Source organism: Hordeum vulgare, unplaced genomic scaffold (genome assembly GCF_904849725.1).
Source record: "Hordeum vulgare subsp. vulgare unplaced genomic scaffold, MorexV3_pseudomolecules_assembly, whole genome shotgun sequence".
Classification (NCBI taxonomy): Eukaryota; Viridiplantae; Streptophyta; class Magnoliopsida; order Poales; family Poaceae; genus Hordeum; species Hordeum vulgare.
This window is the reverse complement of record NW_025422705.1, coordinates 38,184-52,500: the sequence shown is the minus strand read 5'-3', so window position 1 is coordinate 52,500 and position 14,317 is coordinate 38,184. Positions and strand designations below refer to the sequence as shown.

Sequence of the window (14,317 nt, the reverse complement as noted above, 5' to 3'; positions counted from 1 at the left end):
GAATTTGCCGACCAAAAATTCTATATGTCTATTCTATCTATGATATTTCTATATATATAGAATATGATATCTAATATGACATCCGATTTGTCAAAGGGATTGGATTGGTGACTTACCCATTCAGTGACTTTGGCACTGGACGTTCCAAAAACGGGTACTATCGGATCGGGTGAATTAGAGAATAGACAGAGGTCCGTTGGCATTTCAGCCTTTCTTCTCCTTTCAGGGCCTATCCGAAAGAGAATCCAGTACCTCTTGGTCCTGAATATCAGAATAGGACGAACGAACCGGCCTCCGCGGATATCTTTGCTTCGGAACAAAACCCTGCAATCAAATAGATTGTCCCAAGGGCGCCATATTCTAGGAGCCCAAGTTATGCTATTGAAAATTCGTTCCTCTAGCAGTTCCGGTTTGAGCATTCCGTTCCCTTTTTCAAACTCCACTTCTTTTCATATAGCAATCCCTGATCAAAGAGAGAACAATATCCATTTCAAAACATTTATAACAGATTCCTTAGTTCGGACCGACGAAGTAATGTCACTCGACTATTATCAACCTGACTGCAATCTTTTTCTGTCGGTAAGGATTGCACCAGAGCACCTTCTACTTCTAATAGGCCATGAACTATAGATAGAGAAGAATCATTCTGAGCGAGTACATAAGAAGCGATCCACTTTTTTTCATCGGTTCCAGGGGAAGACCAAAGATCTTGCGCGGCAGGTCCGCCAGAAAAACTCAAAAGAGAAAGAAGTCTCGTTAATCTCTTCATGCTCGTTCCAAGTTCGAAGTACCTTTTGGCCAAAGAAAAACCCGCTTCCTGACACGATTGCCTCTTTATCTTTATATAGATAGATTCTATGGGGTTATTACTTAGTAAGTCTATTTTGTACAAGAGCCCCTCCTATCTGATAGAAAAGGGTCCCATGATCCCGAGCCGATCTTACCTTGGCTCGCAAACCCCAAGTTTGTCTATGAAGAGCTAATCTAATTGTATTTTTTTCTAGAATGGATTTCTTATGTGGAATACTAATGGATAGGGCCTCGTTGCTAAGTGCTACAAGATCTAGTGCACTGGAACTCGTGGTTATGGACCCGAATCCTTTAGTATGGAACATTGTCTTTTCCAAGTAAAAACCCCTAGTATATGAAAGAATGAAAAGGTGCTTTCGTTCTTGTGGAATAAGAAGCCCTCGTACCTTAATGAAAGGAAAATCGTAATTTTTCGTTAGGTATTTGACCAAATAGGATCGTCCAGTTCCTATAGAACCTATCACTAAAATACCCGATAGGGCTAAGCGGAACGAAAAGGGTTTTCCATGAGATGGTAAATGAAAACGATTAGTCCCACACGAGGTTTGGGAATAAGTGATTGTCTGATAATGAGCAAGGAATATACGTCTTTCTGCTAAAGAGGATCTATTAAACTCATAATTCATTAGATCCTTGTTATCAATGCCAACTAGGTATCATAAGGAAATGGATCCCGGTTGTTCAATCCTTTGATAACCAAGGTCATTCTTTGCTAAAGAGAAATGATCACTATGAGTCAGACTCAATAGAATTGGATCCATTCCAAATAGCGAGAATTAGGATTCTTGATCCCTCTCAATCTCTCTTTCAATTCGAGGATCCAGAGAGGTGTTTTCATAGTCATCTCCGAATATTTGCCATCTCGGAATATTTTCGATTTCATTTTTCTATGATATGTCTTTCTATATGAAAATTGGTTATTTACGATGTACGATGATCCCTGTTAAGCATCCATGGCTGAATGGTTAAAGCGCCCAACTCATAATTGGTAAATTTGCGGGTTCAATTCCTGCTGGATGCACACGAACGGGAACATTCCATAAGTCTATTGGAACTGGCTCTCTATCCATGGAATCTCATCCATCATCCATACATAACGAATTGGTATGGTATATTCATACCATAACATAAGAACAATAAGAACTCGAATTCTTATCGATACTGGAACTCAGAGCATAGGAGGGAAAGTCGATTTATGGATGGAATCAAATACGCAGTATTTACAGAAAAAAGTCTTCGTTTATTGGGAAAGAATCAATATACTTTTAATGTCGAATCGGGATTCACTAAGACAGAAATAAAGCATTGGGTCGAACTCTTCTTTGGTGTTAAGGTGGTAGCTGTGAATAGCCATCGACTACCTGGAAAAGGTAGAAGAATAGGACCTATTCTGGGCCATACAATGCATTACAGACGTATGATCATTACCCTTCAACCGGGTTATTCTATTCCACTTCTAGATAGAGAAAAAAACTAAAGGAGAATACTTAATAATACGGCGAAACATTTATACAAAACACCTATCCCGAGCACACGCAAGGGAACCGTAGACAGGCAAGTGAAATCCAATCCACGAAATAATTTGATCCATGGACGGCACCGTTGTGGTAAAGGTCGTAATTCCAGAGGAATCATTACCGCAAGGCATAGAGGGGGAGGTCATAAGCGCCTATACCGTAAAATAGATTTTCGACGGAATCAAAAAGACATATCTGGTAGAATCGTAACCATAGAATACGACCCTAATCGAAATGCATACATTTGTCTCATACACTATGGGGATGGTGAGAAGAGATATATTTTACATCCCAGAGGGGCTATAATTGGAGATACTATTGTTTCTGGTACAAAAGTTCCTATATCAATGGGAAATGCCCTACCTTTGAGTGCGGTTTGAACTATTGATTTACGTAATTGGAAGTAACCAATTAGGTTTACGACGAAACCTAGAAATCGATCACTGATCCAATTTGACTACCTCTACGGGATAGACCTCAACAGAAAACTGTTGAGTAACGGCAGCAAGTGATTGAGTTCAGTAGTTCCTCATAGAAAATTATTGACTCTAGAGATATGGTAATATGGAGAAGACAAAATTGTTTGAAGCACGCACAGAACCGGAAGCGCCCCTTGTTTCAAAGAGAGGAGGACGGGTTATTCACATTTAATTTGATGGTCAGAGGCAAATTGAAAGCTAAGCAGTGGTAATTAAGACCCCCGGGGGAAAATAGGGATGTCTCCTACGTTACCCATAATATGTGGAAGTATCGACGTAATTTCATAGAGTCATTCGATCTGAATGCTACATGAAGAACATAAGCCAGATGACGGAACGCAGAGACCTAGGATGTAGAAGATCATAACATGAGCGATTCGGCAGATTTGGATTCCTTTCCTATATATCCACTCATGTGGTACTTCATCATATGATTCATATAAGATCCATCTGTCTAGAGATCGTCATATACATCTAGAAAGCCGTATGCTTTGGAAGAAGCTTGTACAGTTTGGGAAGGGGTTTTTTGAGAGAAAAGAAGAATCTACTTCAACCGATATGCCCTTAGGCACGGCCATGCATAACATAGAAATCACACGTGGAAGGGGTGGGCAATTAGCTAGAGCAGCAGGTGCTGTAGCGAAACTCATTGCAAAAGAGGGTAAATCGGCCACTTTAAGATTACCATCTGGGGAGGTCCGTTTAGTATCCCAAAATTGCTTAGCAACAGTCGGACAAGTGGGTAATGTTGGGGTGAACCAAAAAAGTTTGGGTAGAGCCGGATCTAAGTGTTGGCTAGGTAAACGCCCCGTAGTAAGAGGGGTAGTTATGAACCCTGTGGACCACCCCCATGGGGGCGGTGAAGGGAAAGCTCCCATTGGTAGAAAAAAACCCACAACCCCTTGGGGTTATCCTGCGCTTGGAAGAAGAACTAGGAAAAGGAAAAAATATAGCGATAGTTTTATTCTTCGTCGCCGTAAGTAAATACGTAACTAGGAATATGGAAAATTGCATTTTTGGAATTTGCAATAATGCGATGGGCGAACGACGGGAATTGAACCCGCGCATGGTGGATTCACAATCCACTGCCTTGATCCACTTGGCTACATCCGCCCCTTATCCAGCTAAAGGATTTTTTTCTTTTTTCCGTTGATCATTATTCTATTTATTCTGACCTCCGTACTTCGATCGAGATATTGGACATAGAATGCCACTCTTTAAAAAGGAAAAAAGGAGTAATCAGCTGTGACACGAAAAAAAACGAATCCTTTTGTAGCTCATCATTTATTGGCAAAGATAGAAAAGGTCAATATGAAGGAGGAGAAAGAAACAATAGTAACGTGGTCCCGGGCATCTAGCATTCTACCCACAATGGTTGGCCATACAATTGCGATTCATAATGGAAAGGAACATATACCTATTTACATAACAAATCCTATGGTAGGTCGCAAATTGGGAGAATTCGTGCCTACTCGGCATTTTACGAGTTATGAAAATGCAAGAAAGGATACTAAATCTCGTCGTTAACTGAATTCTGAATAGAAAGATTAAGAAGAAAAAAAAGATTCAAAATACCCAATATCTTGCTAGAACAAGATATTGGGTATTTTTGTCTTTTCTTTCTTCAAAAATTCTTATATGTTAGCAGAAAAACCTTATCCATTAATAGCTGGAACTTCAACAGCAGCTAAGTCTAGAGGGAAGTTGTGAGCATTACGTTCGTGCATTACTTCCATACCAAGGTTAGCACGGTTGATGATATCAGCCCAAGTATTAATAACGCGACCTTGACTATCAACTACAGATTGGTTGAAATTGAAACCATTTAGGTTGAAAGCCATAGTACTAATACCTAAAGCAGTGAACCAGATTCCTACTACAGGCCAAGCAGCCAAGAAGAAGTGTAAAGAACGAGAGTTGTTGAAACTAGCATATTGGAAGATTAATCGGCCAAAATAACCATGAGCAGCCACAATATTATAAGTCTCTTCCTCTTGACCAAATTTGTAACCCTCATTAGCAGATTCATTTTCAGTAGTTTCCCTGATCAAACTAGAGGTTACCAAGGAACCATGCATAGCACTGAATAGGGAACCGCCGAATACACCAGCTACACCTAACATGTGGAATGGATGCATAAGGATGTTGTGCTCTGCCTGGAATACAATCATAAAGTTGAAAGTACCAGAGATTCCTAAAGGCATACCATCAGAAAAGCTTCCTTGACCAATAGGGTAAATCAAGAAAACAGCAGTAGCAGCTGCAACAGGAGCTGAATATGCAACAGCAATCCAAGGACGCATACCCAGACGGAAACTAAGTTCCCACTCACGACCCATATAACAAGCTACACCAAGTAAGAAGTGTAGAACAATTAGCTCATAAGGACCACCATTGTATAACCACTCATCAACAGATGCAGCTTCCCAAATTGGGTAAAAGTGCAATCCGATCGCCGCAGAAGTAGGAATAATAGCACCAGAGATAATATTGTTTCCATAAAGTAAAGAACCAGAAACAGGCTCGCGAATACCATCAATATCTACTGGAGGGGCAGCGATGAAGGCGATAATAAATACAGAAGTTGCGGTCAATAAGGTAGGGATCATCAAAACACCGAACCATCCGATGTAAAGACGATTTTCAGTGCTAGTTATCCAGTTGCAGAAGCGACCCCACAGGCTTGTACTTTCGCGTCTCTCTAAAATTGCAGTCATGGTAAGATCTTGGTTTATTCAAATTGCAAGGACTCCCAAGCACACGTATTAACTAGAATATAGATAATAGAAGGCTTGTTATTTAACAGTATAACATAGACTATATACCAATGTCAACCAAGTCAGCCCAAAGATTGGCTATCCATATAAATAAATTAACCAAACCAATAATTTTGTATTTGTAAATGAAGTGAGTAAAAGTTAAAAACTTTGATGGGTCTTTTCTATATGGGTTGCCCGGGACTCGAACCCGGAACTAGTCGGATGGAGTAGATAATTCTTCCTTGTTACAATAGAGAAAAATCCCTCCCCAAATCGTGCTTGCATTTTTCATTGCACACGACTTTCCCTATGTAGAAATAGCCAATATTCTATTCCAAAGAGGAAGTTCTACTAATTTTTTAATTAGTAAGTTGATTCACCTACTCTTTATTATAATAAAAGGAACATTTCAGAATGAAAAATATGAAAGTTTTTTCTTGATCATTTATCAACCCTTTCCTGTTTATTAGTTTTGTCTAATGATTAATTAAGAGGGTTGACCAGGTCATTGATACCTATAATATCCAAATACCAAATACGCTCAGTGTGTGATCCACTGAAAGAAAAAAGAGTTGTTTTGGTGAACATCAAAGAAAAAACTTGCTCTTCTTCCGTAAAAAATTCTTCTAAAAATGCCGAACCCAATCGTTGCATAAAAGTTCGTACCGTGCTTTTATGTTTACGAGCTAAAGTTCTAGCGCATGAAAGTCGAAGTATATACTTTAGTCGATACAAAGTCCGTTTTTTCGAAGATCCACTATGATAATGAAAAAGATTTCTACATATCCGACCAAATCGATCAAGAATATCCCAATCTGATAAATCCGTCCAAATGGGTTTACTAATAGGATGCCCCGATCCAGTACAAAATTGAGCTTTTGATAAGTATCCTATGAGGAGAGTAGCGGGGACTATGGTATCGAATTTTTTCATTCGAGTATCTATGAGAAATGAATTCTCCAGCATTTGATTCCTTACCAACAAAGGACTTTTTGGTACACTTGAAAGGTATCCCATAAAATCGAAGCAAGAGTTTGCTAATTGGTTTATATGGATTCTTCGCGGCTGAGTCCAAAAAAAGAAATAATATTGCCAGAAATTGATAAGGTAGCATTTCCATTTCTTTTTCAAAAAAAAACTGCCTTTTGATGCAAGAATTGCCTTTCCTTGATATCGAACATAATGTATAAGAGGATCCATAAAGAACCATAAGGTTTTCCGAGAAAAACCAGGGTACATTATCCCAAAATGTTCCATCTTCCTAGAAAAGTGGATTCGTTCCAGAAAAGTTCCAGAATATGCTAATGGTAAGCAAGAAGATTGTTTACGAAGAAACAACAAGAAAAATTCATATTCTGATACATAAGAGTTATATAGGAATTTAACTAGTCTTTTATTTTCTTTTTGAAAAAAAAGAATGGATTTCATTGAAGTAATAAAACTATTCCAATTCGAATAGTAGTTGAGAAAGAATCGCAATAAATGCAAAGATGGAACATCTTGGATACGGTATTGAAGGAGTTGAACCAAGATTTCCAAATGGATAGGATAGGGTATTTCTATATGTGATAGATAATCCAAATGCAAAAATTTGTCTTCTAAAAAGGGAAATATTGAATGAATAGAGCGTAAATTCTGAAACTTTGGTATTTCTTTTTCTTTCGGACAAGATAATTCCCGTAGCGAGAATGGGATTTCCACAACAATCGCAAACCCCTCAGATAGAATCTGAGAATAAAACTCAGAATAAAAAAAAATTTTGTAATCCAATAATCGATCTTGATTAGGATGATTAACCGAGTTATCCAAAAAATTCTGCTGATACATTCGAATAATTAAACGTTTCACAAGTAGTGAACTAAATTTCTTGTTATTCCAACTAACTATTTCCACAGGTTCAGAACCGTTTAATCCATAATCATGAGCAAATGCATAAATATACTCCTGAAAGAGAAGTGGGTAGACAAAGTATTGTTGACGAGATTTCTGTTTTTCTGAATACCCTTCGAATTTTTCCATTTGTATTTCTACTTGAATCAGAGAGAAGAAGCATTTCTCGGTTTATCGAATGATGATACATAGTGCAATATGGTCAGAACAGGGTGTTGCATTTTTAATACAAACCCTGGAAAGAAAGGGAGTCTAATCCACGGATCTTTTTCCGCTCCTTTTCTACCGAATTAGTTTATGTTTGTTCTAAATTACAAAAAAGAACAGAACAAGTTTTTTATTTTTGCAGGCCAATCGCTCTTTTGACTTTGGAATACAGCCTCTTTATCAATATACTGCTTCTTTTACACATTCAATCCATAACATCCCTTATTCAATCCATAATCAAGAATAATTAGGATTTCTAAAAAAAAAGAAAAAATAAAGGGTCCACTCATAGGAAAACCCAACCTTTCCCCACATCCGGCACTAATCTATTTTTAACGTCTAATTAGAGCGGGGAATCCTTCCAATTAGGAAGTTAAGCTCGTTGCTTTTTATTTTACCAGAATTGGAGCCAGGCTCTATCCATTTATTCACTAGACCCAGAAAATCGTAATTTTGGATTCCATTCAAAAAAGATTGATTTTATTACGACATGCTATTTTTTCCATTCATTACCTTTGAGGATCAGTCGTGGTCTTCTAGACTCTACCAAGAGTCTGGACGAATTTGTTGTTTCATCCAAATGTGTAAAAGATCATAGTCGCACTTAAAAGCCGAGTACTCTACCATTGAGTTAGCAACCCAGATAAAAAAAGGATCTTAGATACGATCGAAATCCAAAAATCAATGGAATTACACCGCGCGCTTCTGTCAAAACATTGAACTAGCAAGACATCAAAAGAAAGATTTTATCGACCATGAAAAACACTCAAATGGCAAAACGAACAGGTCCGGTTAAATTCCACTAAAGTGAAAAAAAAGAGCGACCCTAATCACGATGGCCAAATTCTCCTTTTTTTAGCGATTTTTATTAAAAAAAATATATATTATATTGTATGAGAATACATGCAAGAGGAACACCCTTATCATTTGAGCGAAGTGTAAGCAGAAAAATTAAATATGGAGTGAGGATAAAGAGACCCATCTATCTACAAATTCTATTTGTTCAATAGACCTTTGTCAATGGAAATACAATGGTAAGAAAACAAATTAGATAGAAAAAGTAAATAAAATAGGGGCTTATGTTGGATTGGCACGATATAAATCCAAATAGGATTAAGAAAGAGGTAAATTGTGTCTAAATAATTAGACAACGAGGAATACTAATAATCTTCTCCTATCCTACTTTTTTATTCATTTAGTTCTTCAATTAACTCAAAGTTCTTTCTTTTTCTTTAAAGAATTCCGCCTTCCTTAAAATATCATAAACAGTTCTTGTCGGTTGAGCACCCTTTTCAAGGAAATAGAGAATAGCTGGAACATTTAAACAAGTTTGATTCTTTATCGGATCATAAAAACCTACTTTTCGAAGATCTCTTCCTTCTCTTCGAGATCGAACATCAATTGCAACGATTCGATAGACAGCTTATTGGGATAGATGTAGATAAACAACGCCCCCCCTAGAAACGTATAGGAGGTTTTCTCCTCATACGGCTCGAGAAAATGATTCGAATTTCTGTCGATAATAATAGAAATTAGACTATGACGTCCATTAATTTCCTTACAGAAAAAACAAATTTCATTTATACTCATGACTCAAGTTGGCTAATTCTGCCTGAGAAACTTCGAAGGCAAAATCCTTCAAAAATTTTTGAGTCGTCTTTAAACTCTTTTCTTTGTCTCATTTCGAACGAATTGACTTTTATTCCTTATTCTGATCCAACTCTGTTGTTGAGACAATTGAAAATTGTGTTTACTTGTTCTGGAATCCTTTATCTTTGATTTGTGAAATCCTTGGGTTTAGACATTACTTCGGGAATTCCTATTTTTTTCTTTCAAAAGAGTAGCAACATACCCTTTTTTCTTATTTCCTTCGATAAAGCATTTATCTCTTCTATAGAAATCTAATAAGGGGGATTGATTCTGATATACTTTTATTGGACTTTCTTCGTATTTTAACCTTTCGATTTATTTCTATATTAAGGATAGACTGACAAAGTTGGCCTAATTTATTAGTTTTCACTAACCCTAGATTCTTTCCCTTGATAAAAAATAAACTCTGTCCTCTCGAGCTCCATCGTGTACTATGTTACTTAAACCCTGCGCAAATTTGGTTCGGAACGAATAGAACAGGCTATGTCGAGCCAAGAGCATTTTCATTACTATGGAAAATGATGGATAGCAAAATCCACAATCGATCATGTCCTTCAAGTCGCACGTTGCTTTCTACCACATCGTTTTAAACGAAGTTTTACCATAACAAACATTCCTCTTTTCATTGCAAAGTGGTATAGAAAATTGATCCAATATGGATGGAATCATGAATAGTCATTGGTTTTGTTTTTTGTATACTAATTAAAATTAAAACTTGCTATCTATGGAGCAATATGGATAAAAGAAAGTAAGTATTTATCCGGGAAGCCTCCGCCAAGATCCAATTTATTTAAACCCATATTCGAATTCTATCATATGAATGAAACATAGAAAAAGACGACTAAACAAGTTTGCTTAAAACTTATTTATTATTAAATTTCCACCCTCAACGGATGGCTCGAGATGATCAATCTTGAAGTGAGAAGAGAAGGATTGACTCTTCCTCAATAAATAAACTATCAACCTCCAAAAAAGTTTAATTCATTTAATTACTAGAATTAGAATTCTATTAGTAATATATTTTTTCCGTACCAAAAACAATTAACTATAATAACTAAATAAACTATTCCAATGAATAGATTGAAAGTTTTTGGTAGTTAATTGTTTTTGGTACTTCTTCGACTCGAAGACCAAAAGGAAGAAAAAAATATGATTAAGTGATTATTAAGTGATTATTAAGTGATCATAGTAGAGGCATATCCTGAATGTGCCTGCTAGATCCCATTTTTTTCATGAAAATAAAGGTAGTCAATTTGACTGGACTTAAGACTTTATTATGTTTTCTGAGAAAACATAAGATATCATTATTCTCTTTAATAAACTTTTGTCTCATACGGAGTACTATATGATTTCACCGTTTGTTTCATCAGAAACAATCTGGGACGGAAGGATTCGAACCTCCGAGTAACGGGACCAAAACCCGCTGCCTTACCACTTGGCCACGCCCCATTTCGGGTTTTATGCGACACTAATAAACACTATTATGTTTATTTGTTATTCGTCAATACCATTTCAATTACATAAATAAAGAAGAGATATTCTCTTGCTAGTATTCTACACATGCAGATAATATAGAATCAAAAAAATGCATTGATCATTACATGGAATTCTATTAAGATATTATATGAAAGTCGAATTTATTCCACTCTCATTTGAGAGTGCGAATACAAGGAGGTATTTTGTGTTTGGGAAAGTCCGAAGAAAAAAAGATTTTGAATCTGCCTTTTCCTTCTTTCCCTTAAAAAAATAACTCAATCAAAATCCAATTATTTACTCTACAAGAATGAAATGCTTGTTATGCCTAATATACTTAGTTTAACCTGTATCTGTTTTAATTCTGTTCTTTATCCTACTAGTTTTTTCTTTGCCAAATTGCCCGAAGCTTATGCTATTTTCAATCCAATCGTGGATATTATGCCTGTTATACCTCTATTCTTTTTTCTATTAGCCTTTGTTTGGCAAGCTGCTGTAAGTTTTCGATGAAATCTTTAGTACTCTGTATGCCAAATTGAATGATGTGTTCATTCCAAAAAAAAAAATTAAAATGGGTAAAAGCCGAGAAGTTTTATATTTTTATATTATGAACCCTCAATTCTAAAATTGAAATTATTCTACATTGAATGGGTAGCTACAGCAATAAATTTGGATCAGCCTTTCTACTCCCCTGCACCTAGGTTGAGCAGGTACCTTTAGGTACCTACACAATACCTATTCAATACCACCTAACCCTATTTTTGCTATTGATAAGAGTTCTTATTATAAATGAATTCTTGCAATTTTTTTCCAGAATTCATTTTTGCATTTTTAGGTATCAAAAAAAACCATCCTAGTGGATCCGTGTGGTAAGGAAAAACTGGTAATCTATTCCTTAAAAAAAAATCTTGGAGATTATGTAATGCTTACTCTCAAACTTTTTGTTTATACAGTAGTGATATTCTTTGTTTCACTCTTTATCTTTGGATTCTTATCTAATGATCCAGGACGGAATCCTGGACGCGAGGAGTAAAAATTCAATTTTTTTTTTTTCTTACAAATTGGATTTGTTTCGTACATTTATCTATGAGAAAATCCGGGGGTCAGAATTCTTTCCAGTTTGAAAGTCCCAAATGATCCAAGGGAGCGGAAAGAGAGGGATTCGAACCCTCGGTACAAAAAAATTGTACAACGGATTAGCAATCCGCCGCTTTAGTCCACTCAGCCATCTCTCCACGTTCCAAAGCGAAAGGTTTCCGTGATATGATATAGGCAAGAAATAAGAAATAACGGTTGCAAAAAACCCCTTTTTTTCTTTCAAAAGTCTATAAAAATTATATTGCCAATTCCATTTTAGTTATATTCTTTTTTCTTAATGTTAATAAAAAAAAGAAGAAAATTCTTGTTTTTTCTTTGTAAAAATCGATATTGACCGAGAGACAATCAAATAGATTTTCTCTTTAGCGGGCATTTCCATATAGGACTTGTTATAATTATAATAAAACAAGCTATATATAAAAAAACGCTTTTTTTTTTTTTGTCGATTATTTATCAAGAAAGCAAAAAGGGTTCTTATCAAATCCACCATAAAATTGGAAAGAAGCATAAAGTAAGTAGACCTGACTCCTTGAATGATGCCTCTATCCGCTATTCTGATATATAAATTCGATGTAGATGAAATTGTATAAGCGAATTTTTCGTATTTCCTTAGACTTAGACCGCGCAAGACAAGAATTTTTCGCTATTTACGATTTCATATTCTTGTTACTAGATGTTCTATAGGAATAAGAAGAAATCGCAACTCCTTTGCGCTACACATAAAAATTGATTTCGAAGGTCCTTTTTTTTTTCAGAATCCTCCATTTTAGTTCTTCCCCCCATGCAATAGAGAGGGAATGGGAAAAAAGGGGTTACTTTTATTTTCATTTTTCCCTTAAAAGATAGACTTTGAAATAGGAGTCTTGGAATAATGCTGAATTCAAAGGTTTATTTCTATAAGTATAAGATAAGAAAAACAAATCGAATCAAATTCATGGATTTACAACGACCTCGGTTGTGACTCCATAGATAAAAATGGAAAATTTCTCTCTTCGAGACCATTGAAAAAGGGCATTGAACGAGAAAGAAATCGTCCACAGATATAAAACTATCATATGCCTTGGAAAGTGATATGAGGTGCTCGGAAATGGTTGAAGTAATTGAATAGGAGGATCACTATGACTATAGCCCTTGGTAGAGTTCCTAAAGAAGAAAATGATCTATTTGATACTATGGATGACTGGTTACGAAGGGACCGTTTCGTTTTTGTAGGATGGTCTGGCCTATTGCTCTTTCCTTGTGCTTATTTCGCTTTAGGGGGTTGGTTTACAGGGACAACTTTTGTAACTTCTTGGTATACCCATGGATTGGCAAGTTCCTATTTGGAAGGTTGTAATTTCTTAACCGCAGCAGTTTCTACCCCTGCCAATAGTTTAGCACACTCTTTGTTGCTACTATGGGGGCCAGAAGCACAAGGAGATTTTACTCGTTGGTGTCAATTAGGCGGTCTATGGACTTTTGTAGCTCTCCACGGGGCTTTTGCACTAATAGGTTTCATGTTACGCCAATTTGAACTTGCTCGGTCTGTTCAATTGCGGCCTTATAATGCAATCTCATTCTCTGGTCCAATTGCTGTTTTTGTTTCGGTATTCCTTATTTATCCACTGGGGCAATCTGGTTGGTTCTTTGCGCCGAGTTTTGGCGTAGCAGCGATATTTCGATTCATCCTTTTCTTCCAAGGATTTCATAATTGGACGTTGAACCCATTTCATATGATGGGAGTTGCCGGAGTATTAGGCGCGGCTCTGCTATGCGCTATTCATGGAGCAACCGTAGAAAACACTCTATTTGAGGACGGTGATGGTGCAAATACCTTCCGTGCTTTTAACCCAACTCAAGCTGAAGAAACTTATTCAATGGTCACTGCTAACCGCTTTTGGTCCCAAATCTTTGGTGTTGCTTTTTCCAATAAACGTTGGTTACATTTCTTTATGCTATTTGTACCCGTCACCGGTTTATGGATGAGTGCTATTGGCGTAGTTGGCTTGGCTCTGAACTTACGTGCCTATGACTTTGTTTCCCAGGAAATCCGTGCAGCGGAAGATCCTGAATTCGAGACTTTCTACACCAAAAATATTCTTTTAAACGAGGGTATTCGTGCGTGGATGGCAGCTCAGGATCAGCCTCATGAAAATCTTATATTCCCTGAGGAGGTTCTACCACGTGGAAACGCTCTTTAATGGAACTTTCGTTTTAGCTGGTCGTGACCAAGAAACCACCGGCTTTGCTTGGTGGGCTGGGAATGCCAGACTTATCAATTTGTCCGGTAAACTACTTGGAGCTCACGTAGCCCATGCCGGATTAATCGTATTCTGGGCCGGAGCAATGAACCTATTTGAAGTGGCCCATTTCGTACCAGAAAAGCCCATGTATGAACAAGGGTTGATTTTACTTCCACACTTAGCTACTCTAGGTTGGGGAGTAGGGCCAGGGG

At 36.9% G+C, this 14,317-nt stretch overlaps 4 protein-coding genes and 1 non-coding gene across 5 annotated transcripts in view; 2 read left to right on the top strand and 3 right to left on the bottom strand.

Moving 5' to 3' along the window:
• The window catches only part of LOC123422973 (NAD(P)H-quinone oxidoreductase subunit 2 A, chloroplastic), a 6,080-nt gene extending 3,565 nt beyond the window's left edge, over positions 1–2,515 (top strand). The window contains exon 2 of the mRNA XM_045107758.1: positions 1–2,515. This exon is cut by the window's left edge and continues 2,031 nt beyond it. The gene's annotated coding sequence lies outside the window, so the exon portion shown is untranslated.
• Positions 2,516–4,425: 1,910 nt separating this feature from the next.
• Positions 4,426–5,609, bottom strand: LOC123422976 (photosystem II protein D1). Its single transcript, XM_045107761.1, has one exon. The coding sequence runs from the start codon at positions 5,521–5,523 to the stop codon at positions 4,462–4,464; it is 1,062 nt and encodes a 353-aa protein (XP_044963696.1). The 5' UTR covers positions 5,524–5,609; the 3' UTR covers positions 4,426–4,461.
• Positions 5,610–5,955: 346 nt separating this feature from the next.
• On the bottom strand, positions 5,956–7,584 carry LOC123422972 (maturase K). The gene has a single exon (XM_045107757.1). The coding sequence runs from the start codon at positions 7,582–7,584 to the stop codon at positions 6,049–6,051; it is 1,536 nt and encodes a 511-aa protein (XP_044963692.1). The 3' UTR covers positions 5,956–6,048.
• Positions 7,585–11,932: 4,348 nt separating this feature from the next.
• TRNAS-GCU lies at positions 11,933–12,020 on the bottom strand. The gene has a single exon. It is a non-coding gene; the product is annotated as a tRNA-Ser (tRNA).
• A 969-nt stretch (positions 12,021–12,989) lies between these two features.
• LOC123422975 (photosystem II D2 protein) lies at positions 12,990–14,193 on the top strand. Its single transcript, XM_045107760.1, has one exon. The coding sequence runs from the start codon at positions 13,002–13,004 to the stop codon at positions 14,061–14,063; it is 1,062 nt and encodes a 353-aa protein (XP_044963695.1). The 5' UTR covers positions 12,990–13,001; the 3' UTR covers positions 14,064–14,193.
• Positions 14,194–14,317: the final 124 nt, after the last annotated feature.

Coding starts and splice junctions, on each gene's coding strand:
- LOC123422976 (XM_045107761.1), bottom strand. CDS start 5,523: ATGACTGCAATTTTAGAGAGACGCGAAAGTACAAGCCTGTGGGGTCGC.
- LOC123422972 (XM_045107757.1), bottom strand. CDS start 7,584: ATGGAAAAATTCGAAGGGTATTCAGAAAAACAGAAATCTCGTCAACAA.
- LOC123422975 (XM_045107760.1), top strand. CDS start 13,002: ATGACTATAGCCCTTGGTAGAGTTCCTAAAGAAGAAAATGATCTATTT.